The sequence below is a fragment of the Sapajus apella genome, unplaced genomic scaffold (genome assembly GCF_009761245.1).
Source record: "Sapajus apella isolate SASKATOON/1434 unplaced genomic scaffold, GSC_monkey_1.0 scaffold13, whole genome shotgun sequence".
In the NCBI taxonomy this organism is placed as follows: domain Eukaryota; kingdom Metazoa; phylum Chordata; class Mammalia; order Primates; family Cebidae; genus Sapajus; species Sapajus apella.
The window spans coordinates 17,011,770-17,035,908 of NW_022436953.1; the positions used below are offsets into that span (position 1 = coordinate 17,011,770).

Here is a 24,139-nt window from a genome sequence, read left to right on the forward strand (position 1 = left end):
CTAGCACAGCTACAGAAAATAATAATTGCTGAATTGTAGGATATAGCCTTGGAGCTGTGGGAGGTTGAGGAGGGAAGGATGAGGAAGGACTGGAGGAGGAGTTGGAACTTGAGTTGCCAGAAAAAGCGGGGAGGATATCGGGGGACTGGCAGAACCTCAGGGCCAGGGTGGACATGATGGTTAGGCAAGGCCACTGACATGGCTTCTGCCTAGGAAAGCAGGCCAAATCTGCTGGACAGGCTGAGTTTGGTCTTAATGGCCATGAGGAGCCATTGTAGGTCCAAGGCCAAGCCCTGGCCAGCAGCCTAGAAGATGTTCTCTCCTAGAAACCTGAGAAATCAGAGGCTCCCTTCTGAGCTCTGCTCAAGGTCAGAATCCAAGAAAAGAAACAAAGGGGAAGACAGGTTTCATGCAGTCTCAAATTTCCCCTGGGCCTCTGTGGAGTCTTGTGTGTCTCCGCTGAGGAGTCTCTTTACTGGTCTGGTTTCCCAGTGGAAGAGAGCAGGAGAAAAGATCTATTCTCAGAATTAGATCAGCTCCCTATTTTCCAGGCACTGGCTCGATCACATGGGTTTTACCCTTGGCATCATCTGTGTTTTCCAGCCTTTGCCTCCTGGAGGGTGGTTAATAAATGCCGCTTGGTTACAATTCTCTCTCCTGGTGGTATCTTAGGCTTCTTCACCAGTGAGTGTTAGATGTAAGCATATCCCTATAAAAAATGTGTTATTTGTATAACTATAAGGAATATCTAAGTGGTACGCCTTTTCATTTGGAGAGGGGTTAAAAAACTGTTTTAGAAGACATAGTGCTTTGGAATCAGAGACAAGAACAAAGAAGGCAGATCCTAATTCCTTCCAAAGAATATGTTCCAAGTTAAGCAAAAATTGTGCCGCGACGCCTGTTGATTAAAAGGGGCCAGGTCTGGGCTCACTAAAAAAAGATGAACATTGTCATTTACACAGGGCATTTACTTTTCAATGAAGGAAGGCTTCAAATTCAGCTGACAGAAAATTAGATGCCTGTCTCCCAAATTTGTACATAGAGAATGATAAAGATTTAATGCTGTATTTGAAGCAGTCATGATACTACGTAAACTAATAGAAGTAGCATAGTTGAGTCAGACAACCGGGGTTCAGTTCCTGGCCCTTCCCCACTTACTATTTGAGGGACTATAGCAAGTCACGTGACCTTCTTGTGCCTGTTTCCTTATCTGGACAATAGAGATATTAATCTCTGCCCATAGGATTTTTATAATTAGAGTAACTGTCAGCTTCCCAAATTACCTGAATGTGCTTGCTAAGGAAGAAATCATAGAATCATGATTTTAACACTGGGAGAACCCTTAAAATGTAACTTATCTAATTCCCTTCATTATGATCAAGGAAAGGAAGACCAGAGAGGTGAAGCATAGCCACCCAGCAAGACCAGGACCAAGACACAGGCCTAACTTGGGTCCAGTGCTTTTCCCCAACATCAAGTACCACCATCAGGCTGTTCAACCACATTAATCCACCCACAGAGTGGTTTTTTCCTTCCACCCAAGTGGGTCAGCAAATTTTCTTCATGTTCACAGCTTCCTTTCTGCTTCAGTTTGGCAGAGGGATGGCATAGGGACAGCTGTCCCAGCAGGGTGAGCAACAGACTTTCCAGTGAAGAGGACCAAATGTATGTTTTAGGGGCAGTGAGTGCAGGCCACCAAAACATGGGCAGAGGGTCTAGGAACTGCAAAGCTGTAGCTTCTGCGTGTGTGGGATACCTCCAGTTCTCTTCCGTTATTGCTCTTCTAGAGGGGAAAAATTAACTCTAACGTGAAAAGAAAAGGTAAGGTAAATCATCAGCTCTTCACAGTAATGGAAACCTAGAACACTATTAGCAGAGAAAAACGAAGCCTAGTAATAGAAAAGTGCTATGAAAACATAACCAGTTGCTTCTCCCATGAACATATGATCACAAATAGGAAATGTGAGCATGGTATTGCATGTTTAACCCCTGAGCTTCTGATTTTCTTTCTCTCAGGATCTGTGAAGTTTTTTTGTTTGGTTGGTTGGTTGGTTGGTTTTTTTTTTTTTGACAGAGTCTTATTCTGTTGCTGAGGCTGGAGTGCAGTGGTACAATCCCCCCTCACAGCAACCTCTGTCTTCTGGGTTCAAGTAATTCTTATGCCTCGGCCTCCCTAGCAGCTGAGATTACATGCACGTGCCACCACGCCTGGCTATTTTTTTTTTTTTTTTTGTATTTTTAGTAGAGATGGGGTTTCGCCATGTTGGCCAGGCTGGTCTACAAGTCCTGACCTTGGCCTCCCAAAGTGCTGGGATTACAGATGTGAGCCACCTCGCCCACCGATGGTGAGTTTTAAGGGGAAAAGATGGGTGAAGTGATTGAGTACGGACTGAAATATGGTAGCTGTTCTAATGCTGGACCCTGCAGCCATAATACAGACCTGTTATATCCACTCAGTCTGTTAAGCTATTTAAAGACAATTCAGCCCTTTATTCCCCCTGGATGATTTGTTTTAAAGTGATTTGTCAATTTTTATTGTCAGGGACCCTACTGTGTGTGTGTGTGTGTGTGTGTGTGTGTGTGTGTGTGTGTGTGTTTTTTAGGGGAAAGAGGGAAACGTGGAGGTTGGTATGTTTTGGGGAGGGGAATCTGTTCTTCTTAGCCTCTTTTAAACTGAGTTTGTTTCCCTATGTGTGTATTTTTGCAAGTGAATTTCAGAGAAAAAAAATGTATAGAGCAAATTTTCTCTCTTGTTCACAGACCTGAGGATGGCAGATGATTGAGAGGTCTGTGCAGGCTCGCAGGTTCTATAACCTCATTCTATCAGCTTCACACCCTTTCTAGACTATGGTCCTGAACCAAGAAATTGAGAAAAGTGTTGCTGAGCAGTTCACTTTATAAGTGTTTGGTTTTCATATGTTTGCATTCTCCTTGTTGCATTTGGAGGGATGTGATGGAAAAATACTGCAACTCCTGTATCATTCACTTTCTGCAAGATCATTGAAAAATCTTTATATGCCTCATTTGAAAATGAAGGGCTTTGCCATGCGTCCATGGCCTTCTATTATTTTTATTATTCACTTGAGCACCTTTAAAGGAAAAACATAACCTAATGAAATTGAACTCTTTTTTTTTTTTTCTTTTTTTTTTTTGAGACAGAGTTTCACTGTGTCACCCAGGCTGGAGTGCAGTGGCATGATCTTGGCTCACTGAAATCTTTGCCTTCTGGGTTCAAGCAATTCTCCTGCCTCAGCCTCCCGAGTAGCTGGGACTACAGACGTGCCATGATGCCCAGCTCATTTTTTTGTGTTTTTAGTACAGACAGAGTTTCACTGAGTTAGCCAGGATGGTGTAGATCTCCTGACCTTGTTATCCATCTACCCCAGCCTCCAAAAGTGCTGGGATTACAGGCATGAGCCACAATGCCTGGCCTGAACTTGAACTCTTTAATTCACCACACACTCACTTCCCGTTTTTGTTTATTAACTCCCAGGTAGTCTGAGATGTTTTGCCATCATGTGAGTGCTGTTTTGCAGCCTGTTGTAGATGTGGCACTTCGGTGGGTTGACCATGTGTGATGGTCATCAGCTTTACATAGCTGTGTGATGGTTTATTCTGTTGATACTCTGTCTCTTGCTTAGCTATTCCCCTGTTGTTTCTGATTTTTCCCTCTTAAAGATTGTGCTCCTGGCTGCATATTTATGGAAATTTGGGTTTTTTTTTTTCCTTTGAACCCCAAGCTCATAGACAGTTGCTTTTTTCCATGGGGAGCCATCCCAGGGTTGGGGGATACTACAATGGGGAGCTGGGGCATTTCTGCCGGTCAGCAGAGAAGGGAGAGGCCAGTGTGACCTTCCCAGCCCGAGTTTGAATGGTCCTATGGAAAACTCCAGCATGCAGTTCACTGCTGATTCAGTCACAGGCCTTCAGGGCCAGGCGGCCTGTGCCAGTCTTCTGTCCCCGGCTGAGCTCCGAGCATGTTGAGTTTTTATTATTACAGAGAAGAAGGAAACTCACTTCCTGTCGTCGCAGAGCACAGCCTAGTTCTGATGCAAAGGGGACTGTTTTCGGATGGAGACACTAGGTACCACCTGCACTCTTTCTTTTCTTCTCTGTCTTGCTCTGTGCCTTGGTATGTTAGGACGATGGGGATGCCCTCTGTTGAGAGGTTGAGACCATGAATGAATCATCCCCAAAATATTTAGACAAAGTGGCTACGAAAACCAGAGCTCTAGTTCCGAATGAAACAGCTCTGGGGAGATGTGAGCCTGGTGGTGTGTTTACTTTCATGCTGATGAATGTCTGCAAGCAGATAGAGCTACTGGGAATCCTATTCATGGTGATGCTTTAGAAAATAAATCGCAGTGGGTTTGCATGCTTATATTCCTTTCCAAATATAGAAAGACATAATTTACATTTTGAGTAGCCCAGGGGATCCATAAGAGGATGAAACCTGTATTTATCCACTTCAGTGATGGGGAAAATTATACTTGCACCCGGAATGGATTGTAAAAATCCACTGTACTCTTTCTAAGGTTTTTTATTTCTTTGTAAAGGAGGCAGAATACTTTTATCCTATAATGTTTTCTGGTACAAGTTGCTGTAGGCGCTTCAAGGAGATCTTTTTAGCTTAATAATCATGAGAGCTTGGTTATAATTTTTTGACTCTTGACTTTGTTGTGGTGAAAATGACTGAGTTGACCTCACACTGTGAAATCAGAAGTTGGAAGAAATGGCTCTCTAAGAAGTTAGGACAGCCTGGTTCCTTCTTGATAGTTGATGCTGGGATTATCTGTGTTCCTAGCTGAGATTTATGCTTATCTGAACACATCTGAAAATGAAGATAATGGTACTTACCCACACTGGCAAGAAAACTCAACACGAAGAAGCAGTTGGGATGGTTAGCACGCACTGGTCAACCTGCTGTGTTAATTAACTTCCCTTTGCATTTTAATGCACACTTAAGTGCACTTAATAAGTCATTCTACCAAGATATTGAAGTGCGTTGTGATCTTGCTTGTTTGGCACTTAAGCATGGTGATTTAGTAGCCAGATTTCTTTTTTCAAATCTGCAGTGAATTGTGGAACACACAAACTTTTAAGCGGATTTAGAACTTTCAATTCACTGCACTGGTTTATCTTGGACTTTGCACTTAATAGCAGGTTCCAAAACAAGAATCTTACGTTTCTTTGCAAAGTAATCTTAGTAAAAGTCTTCAGAATGTAAAAAAGGACCAAAGCAAAGATAGTTGTATCAGCAATTAGCAAGAGAGGGGTAAAGGGGCTGGATAGAATGGGAAGTGATAGACTCTGGAGTAAAGAGTACCCTGGCCAGTTTTATTTGCCTTGTCTTTCTTTGCCTCTCGTCTGTACTTTGCAGAATCAATGGGATAATGATTGTTAATTCAATTTGTAAAGCATAAGCCTGTAAAAATATTCACACTTGTTCATGGTGACTTAACAAATATCTGAAGTGGCTCCTCCACCGTTTGTATCATTCATCAGCTTCGGAAGAAACACTCATGCCCATTGATCTGGACTTGAAAGAATCTCTGTGGCCTTTTCCTTCTGCCTCCCCTTTTGGTGGGGTACAGCAGTTCTCACATGCATCAGCATCCTCTGCAGCGAGGTCCTAGGAACCTGGAGAAACAAGAACAGCCACTTTTAGAAAATCATGTCTTTGGGGATGATTGCCAGCTGAAGAAGTTTCTAATCTAGACCTTTGAAAGCATCTTACTCTCCTTATTCCTGCACCAGCTCCCACCCCTGGGAGAACCTGCTGGGCTCAGCTGTGGACTGTTGCCTTCTTTGTGCCATTGGCTAATTAATTAGCACAATCTCCCGGGAGCCCTTAAGGCCCTTTCTTCTGTCCAATAGCAGTTGTTTATCTGATGATCTGCTCGGCTCCAGCAAGTGATTTCCAAACAGACTGTAACTCTATTCACTGCTAGGACTGGGATCACAAAGCATGCCTCCTCTGACTGTGCCAGAGTGAATTACTGCTCACACCTAGGCTGCCCCAGGGACTCTACACAGTTTGTTACAAACGAAGGAGACTCTAAGGATGACATTGCCTGCTGGGGCATTTCCTGGAAGCATTTGTTTAATGTTCAGCTCAGCTGTCACTGCTAGGAGACCTTGCAGGATTCATGGAGAGTTGTAAATTGCCCCCATGGCCCTAAATACACCCTCGCTGCCGCTGAGGGGCATCTTCCAGAGGCTGTGCTTCCTGAGGTATGTCAGGTTCCATCTTCTGGCCAAGAGCCAAGGGGCCAATAGGCTGTGCACAGCTGGAGAGGTGTGTGATACAGTAGAGCGAGCCAGTGTTCTCTGCCCCACATGGGAGTGTGAATCGACACCATGCACGAATGTGGGGCCAACATCTTCCATCAGCTTCTCTTCTTCCACGGGCTCTGGAAGCAGGCGAGGGTCTTGAAACAAGATCAGAGACCACAATGAAAGGTCAGAGCCAAGAGGGCACATGCAGTGGACAGACAGGCTTGTTGCCATGACCCTCAAGCTTCAGAGGGTCCTGTGTGACTTGCCCACAGACACACAGCTGTGCGGTAGAGCAGGGATTCAAACCCAGGCAGTCCAACCCCTGAATCCATGGATTTATCTACTGTACCACCCTTCAAGCGTCTCCTTATGCACATACGAGCAAATCTGGACATATTTTCTTTTCTTCTCAGTTTTTTTTAAAAGGTAGAGCACGCTGCTGCCTTTGTTCCGCACTTTGGTTTTATTCTGTACTTAACACTACTGTTTGGAGATTGTCCCACATCAGACCATAAAGAGCTTCCTCATTCTTGTTTACAGTTCTGTGTGATTTTGATTAAAGAACCCTTCCCTTTATGATCCAACCTGGTTATTAGCGAGTGACTAATTGAATAAACTTATGTCTGCTAGCTAGTTCTTGTAATTGAGGGGTGCTATGAAGGCTCAACATTGGGCATGGGAGAGTCAGGGGGAATGAGGGAAGAAAATTTACTACTCCAAAAATGTTTCCAAGTAGTATTAGGCCTCTCCCCTGAAAGAAATACTCAAGCAAAAGAGTCGTCTTTTGTTCCTGCAGCATCAGCAGGCAGGGGCTGCCCTGAATTGGCTCCCTCTCCGAAATCTGTTCCCGTCCTATATGTGAGCTTTGAGCCTGAGGCTGTACCTAATCAGTGTCTCTGCAGCAGCCTTGCAATAAGAGTTGGCGAAATGGAAGTGCAGGTAGCAGTGTGCCCCTCCCTCACCTGTCCCTGACATGTCCTGCTGGTCACCAGGCAGGACAGCAGCTCCATTTAGCTGATCTGCACCTAGTTAAACTGGAGGTGGCCCAGGGCCTCTGACTGTGGTGGTTCTTCAGCACAAAACACTCTTCACTCATTCACACAATACTGTTAAGCACCTGCTATGTGAGGGACACTGTTCTAGAAGCTGAGGGAACCACAGCAAAGTAGTCCAAGTCCTGCCCTCATAGAGTTTATACTCTAGCAGGAGACAACATAGCTCTGTAATTTGAGGTCAGGTGATGAGTTGTGATTTAAAAGTTAAGGCAGGGGCTGGGTGCTGTGTGGCTCACGCCTGTAATGCCAGCATTTTGGGAGGCCAAGGCAGTCAGATCACCTGAGGTCAGGAGTTCAAGACCAGCCCAGCCAACATGGTGAAACCCCATCTCTACTAAAAATACAAAAAATAAAAAGTAGCCAGGCATGGTGGTATGCCCCTGTAATCCCAGCTACTCGAGAGGCTGAGGCAGGATTGAGAAGGAAAAAGTGGATATAATAGAGGTAGTAACTCACATAGGCCCTGCGGGCTGTGGTCAGGACCCTGGAGTTTCTTACCGGCATGTGGGAAAACCACGGGATGGCCCTGGGCAAGGAACTAATCTGACTGGATTTATCTTTTTTTTTTTTTTTTTAATATATAGGGTCTCTGTTGCCAAGGCTGGAATGCAATGGCACCATCTCAGCTCACTGCAGCCTCTGCCTCCTAGGCTCAAGTGATCCTCCCACCTCAGCCCCCAAAGCAGCTAGGACTATAGGCACACACCACCACGCCTGGCTAAATTTATTTATTTATTTGTATTTTTTGTGGAGACCGAGTTTCTCTATGTTGCTTACGCTGTTCAAACTCCTGGGCTCAAGTGATCTGCCCACAGTGGCCTCAGAAAGTGCTGGGATTACAGGCATGAGCCACCACACCTGGCCTTAGCATTTTTATTTATTTAAAAGTTCACTCTGGTGGGAAGCCAGTTAGGAAATGGTGGACGTCAGGTCAGAAGATGATGCAGCTTGGGCCTTGCAGGGTCCTGGCCTGAGGCAGCAGCAAGATGCCCAGCAAACTAAGGTTGTTGTGTGCAGAGACTCCAGACCCAGGGACAGTGGCCAGCTCCACCGGGTGGGAGCCACCGTGGGTACCCTGGGTCCTGCCATGCCCTGTGATCCTCTGCAAGCTGGTCCGAGCTGAAGGCCATCAGGAGACACCCTGAAGGCTTCTGAAACCCTGGAGCAGAGTTTCACAGGGAGCACTGGGAGGGCTTTAAGTGGTGATGGTGGGATGATTTCTTTCTTTTTTGAGAAGGAGTCTTGCTCTGTCACCTGGGTTGGAGTTCAATGGCACAGTCTCGGCTCACTGCAACCTCTGCTTCATGGGTTCAAGCGATTCTTGTGCCACAGCCTCCTGAGTAGCTGGGATTACAGGTGGATGCCACCACACCTGGCTAATTTTTGTAATTTTGTAGAGATGGGGTTTCACCATGTTGGCTAGGCTGGTCTTGAACTCCTGACCTCCAGTGATCTGCCCGCCTGGAATTACAGGCGTGAGCCACTGCACCCGGCCTGATTTCACTCAGGCTTACAGGAATCCTGGGCTCGAGCATCACTCGCTCTCCTCCTCCATTCCCACATTTCTCTTATCCATTGGCTTTGTTCTGCCCAAAAGTGGCCGGTCTGTCTCTTGGCTCCTCAGGCCACATGGTAAAACATGGCAGCCACCGACTCTCATTTTAGCCACCTTGACAGAGTCTGACCCTTTTTCTCAATTTCAGTTCTCAAATTCCCAGGGAAGAGGGCTGATTGGCCCAGCCTGGGGATCAGGTGCCCGCTAGACCAATCAGTGGTGGCTGCACGGTCAAGGGGGTGGGATGACAAATCACTTTCTAGCAGTATGGTGGCTCTCACTACAGTCTCAAAGGGAGAATGGGGGTGAAAGGGATATAATCCCCAGGGGAAATAAAGTACCCCAAAACATCACAGCTCTTAGATGCAGAGCTTTTAGGTAGTAGTCTCATCTCTTGGACTCTGATTCTTGAAGAATATATCTATAAGCAGTGGACTTTTAGTCCCTCTCCCTCTTTATTTCTGGTGCTTTCTTCCTGATGCCTTCTAGACCTTTACATCTTTTCTTTGTCTGTCTCCAGTTACATGATTAAAGCATGTAACTGAATAGGTTACATGCTTTAAACATCAGGGTTTGCTTCCTCAAAGTTATGCTATGGACGGAGTTTTCCCAAGGCCAGCTCTTCTTAGGAAGATGAGTTTGATGGGATTGAATTGATAGTCACTTACAAACACACATCTGTGGTCTGGGAAGATGTGGGTTTAACAAAAAAGCTATTTTGTTTAAAAGGGAAAATTAATATTGACTGTCTCAAATCCAGAAAGAGGAAGCAGATACCAAGTTCATTTTGAAAAATAAGAGTTCATTTTAGGGGCAGACTAGCTAAGCTCTTTTGCTTAGAAGGAGAAATTAATATTAACAGACTCAAATCCAGAAGGAGGAAGCAGATATTAAGTTCATTTTGAAAAATAGGAGTTCAATTTAGGGGCAGGCTAGATATTACCCTTTTGAGATATTTACCAGGAGTGAGAATCACATTTCATGTTCAATTTTAAGGTACTTTTCATAACCACGGACAGTGTTTTGTTTTTTTTTTCCAAGTGTGTTTGTCTTTATTCCCCTACTGTGTTCTTTTTATGTAACCAGCTAATTTTCCAAGTTTTATTCTGATAGAACCAGAGTCCTTTTATTTTTCACTTAAACATATCTAATTCTGTTTTTCTTATAAAGGATACATGCTGGTTTTGTTTTGTTCATCACCGAGGATGAGCTAATGACAGCTTTAAAAAATCCCAGCTTGTTTATTACTTGGATATCATCATAGAGATCCGTATCACAGAAGAAAGAAGTAGGATTTTATCTCTGAAGGGACTTTAGTGCATAAACTGTGGTTTCCAGCCTGCCAGACTTCATGCTACTCTTAGGATCTTTGAATAGCCTTAAATTAGCTACAAGACCTAGGAAGCTTGCTCTGAAATTCAGTTGACATGTTAAAAACCCTACTTTAGGCTGGGCGCAGTAGCCTACCTTGTAGTCCCAGTACTTTGGGAGGGCGAGGCAGGTGTACCATCCGAGGTCAGGAGTTCAAGACCAGCCTGGGCAACATGGTGAAACACCGTCTCTATTAAAAATGCAAAAATTAGCTAGGCATGGTGGTGCATGCATGCAATCCCAGCTACATGGGAGGCCAAGGCACAAGAATCGCTTGAACCTGGGAGGTGGAGGTTGCCGTGAGCCGAGATTGCACCACTGCACTCCAGCCTGAGTGACAGAGAGAGACTCTATCTCAAAATAAATAAATAAACAAAAGCCCTACTTTACCTATTCAGTATTCTTTACTTTTATCCCATTCTGGTATTATTAAGGGTTACAGAGAGCACTGGATGAAGCCCATCCTGAAGCTACCTTGGTAGAGGGGTTAACTGGGCCAGGAGACCTGATTTCAGAAAGGTCACAGATTATATTCGACCTTCCACAAAAGTAACCTGGAAGATGAGTAAGTCCTGTCCTGAATTTTAATGTCAAAGACAGTGTTTGTTCAAAGAAAAAATAGTCTAGTAGAGAAAGAATACCCTTTGGGGTCAGGTCACCAGGAGTCACATTCCAACTCCGAACTTGAATTTTCTTATCTGCACAAAGGCAGCATGGCTGGGAGAACATGCAGTGATTTTATAAAGCTCCTGGCCCATAGGTGGCAGGTACTAATAAGAAATAACTACGTAAATCTACGTATTTTGGACTTATGTATTATTTTTGTGTTGGTCAGCTCTGCTTTTGAGGTCTTACTCAAGAAATCTTTGCCCATACCAACATCCTGGAGGGTTTCCTCAACATTTTCTTCTAGCAGTTTCATAGTTTCAGCCCTTAGATTTAAATCTTTCATGCATTTTGATTTAATTTTTGCATATGGCAAGAGTTAGGAGTCTAGTTCCATTCTTTTGCATATGGTTATCTAGTTTTCCCAGCACCATTTATTGAAGAGATTGTCCTTACCCCAATGTATGTTCTTAGCCCCGTTGTCAAAAATGAGTTCCCTGTAAATGCATAGATTCATTTCTGGGTTTTCTCTCTCCCCCCCCCTCATTGGTCTGTATGTCTGTTTTTATGCAAGTACCATGCTGTTTTGATTACTATAGCTTTGTAGTATAATCTGAAGTCAGGTAAAGTGATTTCTCCAGTTTTGTTCATTTTTCTCAGGATGGCTTTGAATATTCTGGGTCTTTTGTGGTTTCATATACATTTTAGAATTTTTTCTTCTATTTCTGTGAAGACTGTAATTGGTATTTTTGATAGGGAATGCATTGAAATCTGTAGACTGCTTTGAGCAGTATGGACATTTTTAACAATATTAACCCTTTTAATCCATGGCCAACTGCCTGGATTTGGACTTGCTGTGCCCCCTCACAACCCTGAGCTAGTTACTTCCCCACCCAAGCCTCTACAGCTCATCCTTAAAGGGGGTTACAATGACATCTGCCTCCCTCTCTGAATTGCTATCAGGATTCAGTGAGGACATGCAGATTAGAGTTTTAACAAGATCCAGGCCTCTAGTAAGCACTGGCAAGTGTTCATTGTTATTCTTATTGTAAAATGGGCATGATTATCCCCCCTCTACCTACCTTTGAGGCACCCATTAAAGACCAAAGATTTTGTGTGTTCGAAAGGCTGTACATACATATTTTAACAAGTACAGAAGACGCTGTCAATAGCAGTTATTAACAGGGTGGCAATAAGGAAATCCTATTGCTGTCTGAATGGCATGTCCTTGAAACTCCCTTTGCTGATACTGACATCTCCAAGGGGCAGGGGGCAGGGAGACATCACAGGAAGTACCTGCTGCCACCGCATCTCCCATCTAATTTTGTGAAAGTCACGAAATGCTTCACCTACTGCGTGCAACTGACTGCGTTACATGAGAGGAAGTAGGTGCTCTGCAAAGGATTAATGACTCACTGGATCAGGTCACACCGGCGGATGAACACAGAGCTCTGACCAGCCCCAAGTTCAGCACTCTTTTGTGCGACTGCTTTGTGGGAGGAAATATGAAGAAAAGCCAGTGTCGCCCTGTAAATCAGATAGAACACAAAACAGTGGAGGAGCCCAGAGAAGGCGAAACAGATTCAGGATATTTCTCTTTTAAAAGTAGAATGGCATTACAGAAGAAATTTGACCTTCCAAAAAGTGGAGGATAAAGTGATGTTCAAGGGGAAAAACAGCGATATGGCATCTGTAGCTTAGACATACAGAGTTCATGTGTAATTTGGAGTAAGGTAAGAGTGGCGGGGGGTGGGGAGGCCATGCCCTTTCAGAGATTCTGAGAATCTCTGACCGTAAAAGTCCATGACAACTCAAGGGCAGTACCCTTGACCCCACGTTTGTCAGGTAACAGGCTGGGTTTTAACTTGTACTTTGCTGCTTTAACCCTGGCTGGGCGCTGTGGGAGAAGGGCGGGTAGAACCTTCTAGCAAATACTCCAGGGGACAGGGTTGCAGACTCAGACCCGCCCGTCACTAGCTGGGTGTCCTGGGACAACCCCTGTCTCCCAGTGGACCTCAGTTTCCATATCTGTAAAATGAAGTGGATATGATTCTATTGATTCATTCATATAACAAATATGTATTGAGCAACTTACATGCCAGGCATTGTTCTCCGTGTTGGGGATTCAGTGATTTTCAGGACAGAGAAATATCTTCCCCCTGGAGCTCACGTTGGCATGGATGGCTGGCAAGATGGCTTCCCACCCTCGTTGGACATGTGTCTCTCTGCCCACTCCATAGTGCTTCATGTCCCACCACGGTGCCTACCTGCTAGACTTTTGGCAAACTGGACCACCAATTGTCTGGAGACTGGAAAGAGCCTACTTTTTTGTTGTAATCTCTCAGCTCCTTTTTCCCCCTTTTAATGTAAATGTTATTAAAACGTAGCGTCCACAGAGAAAGTATACACACTGATAAGTTTTCACCAACAGAAACACACATGTAACCAGCACCCATACCAAGAAACAAAATACAACTCACTCTCAAGACAGGCCCTATATCCCTCTGGTTTCTGACCTCCACCATAGGGAAAACCCCATCTCCAGATTTCTAATCCTAGTTATTAGTTTTGTTCTTTTCAACTTTGTGCGTACTCTTTTGCATGTCAGTTCTTTCACTCAGTGTTATATTTGTGAGGTTTATTCATGTTGCTTCACGTTGTGGTGGTTTGATCATTCTCGTATAGTATTTCATTAGATGAACGTTCAATAATGTGTGCGTTTGACTGTGGATGGACATGAGTATCATTTTCTGTTTGAGGCTATTGCTGAATGGTATTGCCGTGACATGTATGGGCCTGTCTTTTGGTGAACATGTTTGCATTTCCCAGGGGAGTTGTTCTGGCATAGGTTATGAGTATGTTCCATTTCAGTAGCTTCTGCCAGTTTTCCTCAATGGGGGTACAAAGTAGGTACCTACCAGCAATGTCTGACAATCCCCAGGGCTGAGCACTCTGCTTCTTTTACACTGTAGCCATTCTGGTGAGTGTGTACTGTCATCACATTGTGATTTTAATTTGCATTTCTCTGGCATCTAATAAAATCTGCCAGGGGACCCTGTTCCACTTAAATATGACAATTAAACAGTTACCTGTGCACACCAGGTCTTTTCTCCAAGGATATTGCGGTTTTCATAGGCACCGCCCTCTTTCACGCTCGTAGTAAAATCAAGAGGCATTACTATACACACTTCTTCCACAGCCCCTGACTGTGGAACTTTTATTTCCCCAGTAAGAAGAAGAAAAATGTTTCAGAGCAATCCATCAAGACCACCCGGGACCGAGTGCCTACGTATCAGTACAGCATGAATTTTGAGAAGGTGGGCAAATGCATCATAATAAACAACAAGAACTTTGATAAAGTGACAGGTAGGTGTGTGGGTGTGGATGATCCTTTCCGGTTCCGTTTCATCTTCTCCTATTTGTATCGGACATTTATGGGAGAAACGCTGCACCCCCCTACTGTGGCAGACAAGCCCTCTGAAGGCGGAGTTCCTGTGTCCGGGGAAAGGGTTATGTGGAAATAGAGAACGTTCAGCCTAAGGCCCCACCACGTGTGTTAGCTGATGCGGGGCTTTTACCAAAGGGCTAAGAATCAAGGGAGGCCTTGGCTTTGATGGAGCGGAGTGTTACCAGGAGGCTCACTTGTTGCGGGCAGGCTGCACTGTTAGCCTCCCCTTTGAGTTTGCTTCAATTTGTTTAAACTGGGGCCGTGGAAGGCGTTATATATATTGGAGTGTTTCTGCTGCATCCGGCACCAGTATATTTAGCGCCTGGTCCACTGGTACCCGCATGTGGTATTCAGCCAGGGGATGCTCACCTGTGGACTCGTTGCTTGATTCCCGCAGGTATGGGCGTTCGAAATGGAACAGACAAAGATGCCGAGGCGCTCTTCAAGTGCTTCCGAAGACTAGGTTTTGACGTGATCATCTATAATGACTGTTCTTGTGCCATGATGAAAGATCTGCTTAAAAAAGGTGAGCGCTGCCAGGAGTGGTGGCTCACACCTGCAACCCCAGAACTTTGGGAAGCCAAGGTGGAAGGATCACTTGAACTTAGGAGTTCAAGACTGGCCTGGGCAAAATGGCAACACCCCATCTCAAAAAAAGGTTTTTAATTAGCTAGGCATGATGGCATGCACCTATAGTGCCAGCTACTTGGGGGGCTGAGGTGGAAGGTTTGCTTGAGCCTAGGAGGTCAAGGCTCCAGTGAGCCATGTTCATACCACTGCACTCCAACCTGGGTGACAGAGTGAGACCCTGTCTCAAAAAAAGAGAAGTTGAGCCCTTACCACCTCTCTGGCTGCCTTCTTCCTGTACCCAAGGGAGGCGATCCTCGCACCTTGGCCAGGCCCATCTCAGGAGGATGCCTGTGCAGGACAGAGGAATTTCAGTATAAGAAACCTCCCCACTCTTGAGCAGTCCATAGGCATCCTGGAGTAGGCAGGTCTCTTTCAGGGAGCCTTCAATCTCTTCATAAAAATATGAAATTAGCTTAAATTCCAGCAAGAGAAATAGATTCATTATATATAGAATGGTCACAATTTCAAAAGACTCATTCCTGGAAGTAAAAAATCTGTGTCATCCTTTCCAGAATGAAGTGTAAGTATAAACTTTTCTCTCGTGGTGGATAGAGAATAATAATTCCCATATACTTTAGAGCTACATTATTTTTTATATAGCATGTTCACAAAATTATTTCATTAGCTCTTTAACAGGAGCCCTGCAATGTTGGGGAACAGAATCTAATGCTCATTTTATAAATGTAGAGGTGGGCCACGTGTGGTGTCTCTTGCCTGTAATCCCAGCACTTTGGGAGGCTAAGGCAGGAGGATCACTTGAGGCCAGGAGTTCGAGACCAGCCTGGCCAACATGGTGAAACCCCATCTCTACTTAAAAATACAAAAATTAGCCGAGTGTGGTGGTGCACTCCTGTAATCACAGCTATTTGGGATGCTGAGGCATTAAAATCACGTGAACCCGAGAGGCAGAGGTTACCGTAAGCCAAGATGGTGCCACTGCACTCCAGCCTGGGTGACAGCAAGACTCTGTCTCAAAAAATAATAAAATAAAATAAATGAAGGGGTGGAGCTTCAGAGAGGATGGAAGATGCACCAAAGGTTGCAGTTAGTAGGGGCAGAACCAAAACCCCACACCCTGGTCTTCTGACTCCAGGACAAATGCGTTTTCTGTTACACCACCCTCTCTAATGGATGCCACCCAGGGTCTTCTGGCATTTAGGGCGAGTGTTTGAAAGTAACATCCTACCAATTCTTTAGACACAGACCCACAGGAAGTAGATAGGAACACAGTCTCAATCACGGCTGTGTTTCTTAATCTTGCAGCTAAAACAAAAAGTCCTCACTGTCTCTATTTTTTTAAACTAGGCTTTTTCCTAATTTCCTCCAACTTGACTGTTACAAGCTGACCTTTTGTACCCTAGTAGGTCATGTGCTAGACCAGACTAGAAATCAGGGGTCCTAGATCCAAGTCTGGCCCAAGTTCTAACAGCTAGGCAACCCAGGCAAGGCAACCACATCATCCTGATTTTTTTGCTTTCCTGAAATGCAGATTATGATACCAGCTCCTGCTGTTTCTTGCAGATGGAGTGAGGAAGTTTGTGAGCCAAGAGGAATTTTGTGAGCATGCTTTGAGAAGTATAATGGCCCAGACAGGCATATGAACTTGTCCCAATTGTAGTTTCTGTTCTTTTAAAAGGTGATTCATTCTGCCCAAGCCCAAAGCATGCCACAATCAGAGAATTCTTGTTTATTGTGCTCTCAAACTAGTAAAGCATTTATTTTTTCTGACTTTACATGCAGTCAGTTCCAGTGAAGACAAAACTCCCGTTTTCTAACAATCCTAATTTGTGTGATCTTAAAATAAGCTAAGAACTCCCAACTTTCACCATCGCCTTGTACCTCTGCTGTCAAAACTAATATCGGAATCACTGTGCAGATGATACAAAGGTGTCTCAGGCATTCGAATGGGAGAGGCCACTCTTGCTCTGCCTGGAGCTGGTGAGGTAGCTGAACTGTGCAGTGTCCTGGGCTTAAAGCATGGCCCCAAGGCTCCAACAGGTTGTACCACCTTTGGGGAAGGTTATGAAATATCTCTGAGGTTTCATTTTTTTTATCAGTGAAATAAACATAAATGAGGCCTACTTCCAGTCTTGTAGGAATTAAAGGTAACTCATGTAAAGTATCTAAAAGTTATTCCTTTCCCTCTCAATCAGAGAAGAAAGGATAAGTTTATTATCTAGTTATAGGTTGGTGCAAAAGCAATTGCAGTTTTTTCCATTAAAAGCAATGGTTAGTTAGTTAACCTAATAGCTGGTTAGTTAGTGTCCCAGAGCTTTTGATGAGTTCTAGCTGGGCCAACTAACTACATGGTTTATAATTCCTCTCCTCAGTACCCTAAATGCACATCCAATCTAGCATTTTTATTTATTTTTTCTTTAATTTTGTTTAATTGTGGTAAAATATACATAATGTAAAGTTTACCATCGTAACCATTTTTAAGTGTTATGGATCAGAACGACATTCACATGGTGTATCACCATCACCACCATCCATCTCCAGGCTTTTTTTCATCTTCCAAATCTGAGACTTTGGCTCTATTAAACACTAGCTAGCTATTTCCCCTTCCCTCCAGCCCCTGGCAACCACTGTCCTATATTCTCTCTCTGAACTTGACTCCTCAAGGTACCTCCTGAAAATGGAGTCATGCAATGCATGCCTTTAGTAACTGGCTTATTTCACTTAGTATAATATTTTATTCTCTTTAACACATACGTGCACGATGGTTATTATATGGCCTGTTTTACAATTTACAGATAAGGAAACCAAGGCACAAAATGGTTCAGTAAGACTCCTGATATCACGGAACGAGCCAACAGTAGGGCCATGCCCATCAGCCCCCATACGCTATCCCTCCCTCTTAACTTCTTAGATAAGTCTGGTCCTTTGAGAGGAGCCCAGTGCCCGGGCCCTCCCCTCTACTCCCTTGTACCCCTCTAATAGTCAGGGGCAGCTACCAGGCTGCCTCTGGAAATGCTGCTTCTGAGGCCCCCAAGAACTTAAGCATTAACTCTTCAATGTTCATATTGTTTGCTTGCAGCTTCTGAAGAGGACCATACAAATGCTGCCTGCTTCGCCTGCATCCTCTTAAGCCATGGAGAAGAAAATTTAATTTATGGGAAAGATGGCGTCACACCAATAAAGGATTTGACAGCCCATTTTAGGGGGGATAGATGCAGAACCCTTTTAGAGAAACCCAAACTATTCTTCATTCAGGTAATCTCTTTTCAATGCCGGTACACTTGAAAATGGGGAAAGATTACAGAGTGATGGGATGGCATCATTTTTACAAATCTAAGTGCTCTTCCAAATTAAAATTAGGGTTTTATTTTTCTGTCACTGAATGGTTGACATATGTGTTTGCACTGGATCACAAATTATGAAGATTTCTTTTTTTTTTTTTTCTTTGAGACAGAGTCTCGCTGTCACCTAGGCTGGAGTACAGTGGTGGCAATCTCAACTCACTGCAACCTCCACCTCCCAGATTCAAGTGATTCTCCTGCCTCAACCTCCCAAGTAGCTGGGATTGCAGGCATGCACCACCATGCCTGGCTAGTTTTTGTATTTTTAGAAGAGATGGGGTTTCACCCTGTTTGTGAGGCTGGTCTCAAACTCCTGGCCGCCTCCCAAAGTGCTGGGATTACAGGTGTGAGACTTCACGACCAGCCATAAATTATGAAGGTTTCTTTAAGACATTGCAGTACTTTTATTTGCTTTGCTTAGTAATTTGACACACATTCATTCATTCATCTGTTCATCAGATTATCACTGAGCTCCTAAGTTTGCCCAGTTCTAGGTATTGTCCCAGTTCTAGGTATTGGGATGCAGCAGTGAACAGCATGCACGTTTCTGTCCCCAACGGCATAGATTGATGTCTGCTTTGATACTTAGGCTTGCCGAGGGACAGAGCTCGATGATGGCATCCAGGCCGATTCAGGGCCCATCAATGACACAGATGCTAATCCCCGATATAAGATCCCAGTGGAAGCTGACTTTCTCTTCGCCTATTCCACGGTTCCAGGTATCATGTTCATTGTCTGCTAAGCATACTTCAGTCCATTCCATCATCAAAACACAGACTTGGGGGCTGTATTAGTTTCCTCTTGCTGCAGTAATGCATTACTACAAACACAGTGGCTTAAAATACACAAATGTATTATCTTGCACTTCTGGAGGTCAGAATTCCAAAACAGGTTGGCAGGGCTACATTCCTTCTGGAGGTTCAAGGGAAAATCCATTTCCTAGCCTTTGTGTGGCACGTTAGAACCTCCTGCATTCCTTGGCTGTGGTCCCTTCCTTCATCTTCAAAGCCAGCAACTTTGCATCTCTCTGACTCTTCTGTCGTGACAGTGCTCTCTTTCTGACCACAGCTGAGAAAGGACTCCTGGGATTAGATGGGACCCACCTGGACACTCCAGGATCATCTCCCCATGTCAGTCCAATAACCTCAACCACATCTGCAAAGTCCTTTTTTCCACAGCAGGTTTCGTGTTCACAGATTCTGGGGTTAGGGGATGGCCATCTGTGGGCACCGTTATTCTGCCTACCACAGAAATGCATTCACTTTTCTCTCCAGGAAAGCTGACTTGGGACTTGCTCTTGGACTTCCCAGCCTTCATAACTTAGAGAAATAGACATCAGTTGTTCAAACCACCTAGTCTCAGGTATTTTGCTATAGCAGCCCAAGAAGACTGATATACCCTGCGATCCAGCCCCAAGTTTTACCAGATGCACTGGGCTGTCCGGCCCCTCAGCACTCCATCTGACAAGCCATTTATTATTCTTATTGTTATCATTTATTATTATTATTATTGGTAATTATAAGGACAAACATTTCTATAGTGCTTTACAATACAGAGTGTCTTTCGTGTGTCTTTTCTCATATCATCTTTACAATAATAGCATAAATAGGAAAGGTATTATTGCTGTCCTGATTTTACAGATAAAAGAATTTTCAGTTTAGATGAGCTTAAGTGATTTCGGTATGCAGTAGAGCTATGGCTCAGACCAAGGTTCCTTTACGCTGCAGCCTGTACACAGGTACCAGAAAATGCCAGTAATGGGCAAGCCTACTCACTGTTTACCAAGCGCCGCATTAGACTGAGTCTGTACAATGAAAGTCCTTCCTTTGTTTTGGGTACAAACCAGCACTAAGTTAGAATTTTCCCAGCTGTGCTAGTAGTTTTGTCAAGTGTTTGGCACAAAGGTACTGGTTACAGTCAGCAGGTCGGTGTGTTTGGAAAACCAGCTCTAGCAGCATCTACAGATGGGATTTTGTGAGAGCGATAACTTCACAAGTTTTAAGGATGGTATAAGATAGAAAATAATTTGGTCTTCCTGCTGTTGAGAGGGAGGCGGTGTAATGAGGGCATATGTCTGCGTAAACAAACCCAGTGGTAGAGCTGTAGGTGCTCTGAGCAAGGAGGCAGATGGAAAAAACTATGTTTTATTTATTTATTTATTTATTTTTAATATTATTTATTATTATTTTTTTGGAGTCTCAGTTGTCCAGGCTGGAGTGTAGTGGCACGATCTCGGCTCACTGCAACCTCTACCTCCTGGGTTCAAGCGATTCTCCTGCCTCAGCCTCTTGAGTAGCTGGGATTACAGGCACACACCACCATGCCCAGCTAATTTTTATATTCTTAGTAGAGATGGGGTTTCACCACATTGGTCAGGCTGGTTCCGAACTCCTGCCCTTGTGACCTGCCCACCTTGGCCTCCCAAAGTGCTGGGATTACAGGTGTGAGCCACCTCACCTGGGCAAGAAAAGCGATGTTAAAAAGGAGCTGCTGTAACTGAGCCTAAAATTTCAAACAACAGGGGTAAGAGAAAGATGGCTTGTCAGACAGAGTGCTGAGGGGTCGGATACCCCAGTGCATTTGGTAAAACTCAGGGCTGAATCGCAGGGTGTATCAGTTCTTCTTGGGCTGCTATAGCAAAATACCTTATAGTAAGTGGCTTAAACAACAGATGCTTATTTCTCTAAGTTATGGAGACTGGAAAGTCTAAGATCAAGTTGCTGGCTAAGTCAGTTTCTGGTGAGGGCTCCCTTTCTAGCTCATAAATGTCACCTTCTTGCTCTGTTCTCACATGGCAGAGATTGACCTAGACAGAGTGAGTCCTCTGGTGTCTCTTCTTATAAGGACACCAATCCTCTTGGATCAGAGCCCTACCCTAGTGACTTCACTGAACCTTAATTACCTCTATAAGGGCCCTGCCTTTAAATAGTCACGTTAAGGGGTGTGGCTTCAACAATTGAATTTTGGGAAGACATAGTTCAGTCCATATCACAGGGTGTTGCAGAGCATGGCCAGGGTCAAGCCAGGACAGGTAGGCAAGTGGCCCTACCATGGTGGGCCCTGTGTGCTGTGCCAAGCAGCCTGAACTTTACCCAGATAAAATGGGGAAAAGGAAACCATTTTAGGTTAGGGAGTTACAGGATGAGATTTTCCCTTCCAGGGCATCAGGCTGTCCTAGACCTGCCCCTCAGACAGTTGGCAATTCAGCTTCCTCGTGCCTCTAGATTTCTTCAGCAAGATCCAACTCTACTCCCCTGTACCCCAGCAGCAGGAACACATCTCAGAATTTTCCGAGGTTCTCTGCAAATTCTTTCTCTAGTAGGCTTGGATTAGAAAGTAGAACAGTCCCTGAAAGGGTGGTGAGGAGTTTCAGAGTTATGGAATAGACCTCTAGTATTTCCTTTGGAAGTCTGCACGTCCAGATCTGTCTCACACTGTCTCACACCCATGTATCTGATGTGTATCAACTGGGTACCTCCATCAGAACTGACACAGGAGAGGACCCTGGCAACATCCACCAATGCTGGCCCTTAGTGATGTTGTCTGTCATTGGATTTCCATGCTGAAATATCCAAAGTGCTTTTTAGCATCTTCATGCCAACCCTCTAAATCTCAGATGTTTGCTCTCTGAACACACTGGCATAATTCTCATTAATGACTTGTGTGCAGAGTAGGGTGAAATTGTTTCTGAAAAGCAGGTGTGAAAGCCCCATCCATTCATTCTCATTGGTGAGTGGAGCAGCTGTCAGAATTAGCTGATTTGATTGTCTCCTTTCTTTCCTGTTGAAGGCTATTACTCTTGGAGGAGTCCAGGAAGTGGCTCCTGGTTTGTGCAAGCCCTCTGCTCCATCCTGGAGGAGCATGGGAAAGACCTGGAGATCATGCAGATCCTCACCAGGGTGAATGACAGAGTAGCCAGGCACTTCCAGTCTCAGTCTGATGACCCACGCTTCCATGAGAAGAAGCAGATCCCCTGTGTGGTCTCCATGCTCACCAAAGAACTCTACTTCAGTTAGTAACCATACCAGGGGTGCATTCTAGCTGAGAAGCAATGGATCACTCATTAACGAATCAGATTTTTTTTTGATGCTCTTGAAATATTGAGAAATTCTCCAGGATTTTAATTTCAGGAAAATGTATTGATTCAACAGGGAAGAAACTTTCTGGTGCTGTCTTTTGTTCTCTGAATTTTCAAAGACTTTTTTAATAATGTTATTCATTTGGTGACTGTAACTTTCTCTTAAGATTAATTTTCTCTTTGTGTGTCTTTTACCTTGTTATTAGACTTAACACATGCAACAAAAGTGACCTCTGGAGAAGGCTCATGACTGTGTCCACTGTAATTGGTGGTGACACTGGTAGTCAGAGTCGTGTTTGCACTTGGTAAAGAGAATCCCAGTGTTTGACAAAACACAGCCAAGGGGATATTTACTGACCTTTATTGCAGAATGTGGATATTGAATGTGATTTGAATGATTTTTCATTGGCTTAGGGCAGATTTTCATGCAGAAATTTCCAGATAAGTTTGAGGAGAAAAAGTTTAATGATTCTGATATGTATCTGTCAGGATCCAGTCTGGAAAACAAACTAGAAACAGAAACACCATTCTACGTGTTTCAACAGAGGGAATTTAATACAGGAAATTGACTTACATAGATGATAAAAGAAAAGCCAAACAGCAAGAAGCTGTTACCACACCCAGGGCTATGGGGATAATGGGAAGAGGTTTGGTTTCCTGAATCCAGTAGTGGGATCATCCAGAGGGGCTGGAACCATGGTGGGGGTTCCCTAGGGGGAGCTAGGACCACCAATGGATTGTGGAAAGCAAAGCCATGACAAGGACAAAGCCATTGCCTGAGATGGAGTGAGCTGAGTCAGATACAGAGAATACCTTGGTCTCACCTCTCCTGCTCTCACATCTTCCACCAGCACCTTACCGTTCCAGGACTACCTGGAAGCCACCTTGCCAAGGCCCTTGAAAGAGCAAGGGACAGTGAGGCAGGAGAATGACAAGAAATGAATAAGCCTGGCCCATAATGTGAACATAAGTAATCACATTCCCTAATGTTCAACAATTCATCCATTTAATCATTTATTCATTGGGTTGTCAGATAGTCTACGTATGTGTAAAATAATCTGTTTTGGCTTTACGTGCAAAATCTGTTATAGCTTTAAAATATATCTGGAACTTTATAGATTATTCCAAGCCTCATTTTGAGTAAATGTTTGTTACTTCTAGTTCTATAAGTGAGGAAGAGTTTATGGCAAAGATTTTTGGCACTTTGTTTTCAAGGTCGTGTTATCTTTTGAATTCTTGAAAAATGACTGTTTTTTTCTGCCTAATAGTAACTGGTTAACAAACAAATGTTCATATTTACTGATTAAAAATGTGGTTGCTTAATTCCTAACCAGTCTGGTTTGCCTTCCTTTTGAAATTATTTATGGCGATGGAGAAATGAGAAAACAGGATAAGAATTGACCCTGTTAGCTGGGCACAGTGGCTCATGCCTATAATCCCAGCACTTTGGGAGGCAGAGGTGGGTGGATGATTTGAGGTCAGGAGTTCAAGACCAGCCTAGCCAACATGGTAAAACCCCACCTCTACTAAAAATAAAAAATAAAAATAAAAATAAATAGCCAGCCCGGTGTGGTGGTAGACACCTGTAGTCCCAGCTACTTAGGAGGCTGAGGTAGGATAATTGCTTGAACCTGGGATGTGGAAGTAGCAGTGAGCCGAGATTGCACCACTGCAAAAAAAAAAAAAAAAAAAAAAAGAATTGACCCTATTGGCTTGACCTCAACACATAATATATAATTTTTTTGAAGTTAATACACTAATAAAATAAGTAATCACTTGGGAAGCCGGGACTCCTCACATAAAGGGTTAATCAACTTA

General features: G+C 44.0%; 1 protein-coding gene and 1 long non-coding RNA gene across 6 annotated transcripts in view; one reads left to right on the forward strand and one right to left on the reverse strand.

Moving 5' to 3' along the window:
- CASP7 (caspase 7) overlaps positions 1–23,651 on the forward strand; it is a 42,188-nt gene extending 18,537 nt beyond the window's left edge. For all 5 annotated transcript variants that reach the window (XM_032281679.1, XM_032281676.1, XM_032281677.1 and 2 more), the window contains 5 exons: positions 14,096–14,232; positions 14,712–14,840; positions 17,982–18,157; positions 18,833–18,962; positions 22,033–23,651. In XM_032281679.1, coding sequence (XP_032137570.1) covers positions 14,096–14,232; positions 14,712–14,840; positions 17,982–18,157; positions 18,833–18,962; positions 22,033–22,259 — 799 coding nt within the window. In that variant the 3' untranslated portion in view covers positions 22,260–23,651. The remainder of the gene's footprint in view (positions 1–14,095; positions 14,233–14,711; positions 14,841–17,981; positions 18,158–18,832; positions 18,963–22,032) is intronic.
- The window catches only part of LOC116553949, a 17,503-nt gene continuing 8,328 nt past the window's right edge, over positions 14,965–24,139 (reverse strand). Inside the window, exon 3 of the long non-coding RNA XR_004269978.1 lies at positions 14,965–15,004. This is a non-coding gene — a long non-coding RNA (uncharacterized LOC116553949). The remainder of the gene's footprint in view (positions 15,005–24,139) is intronic.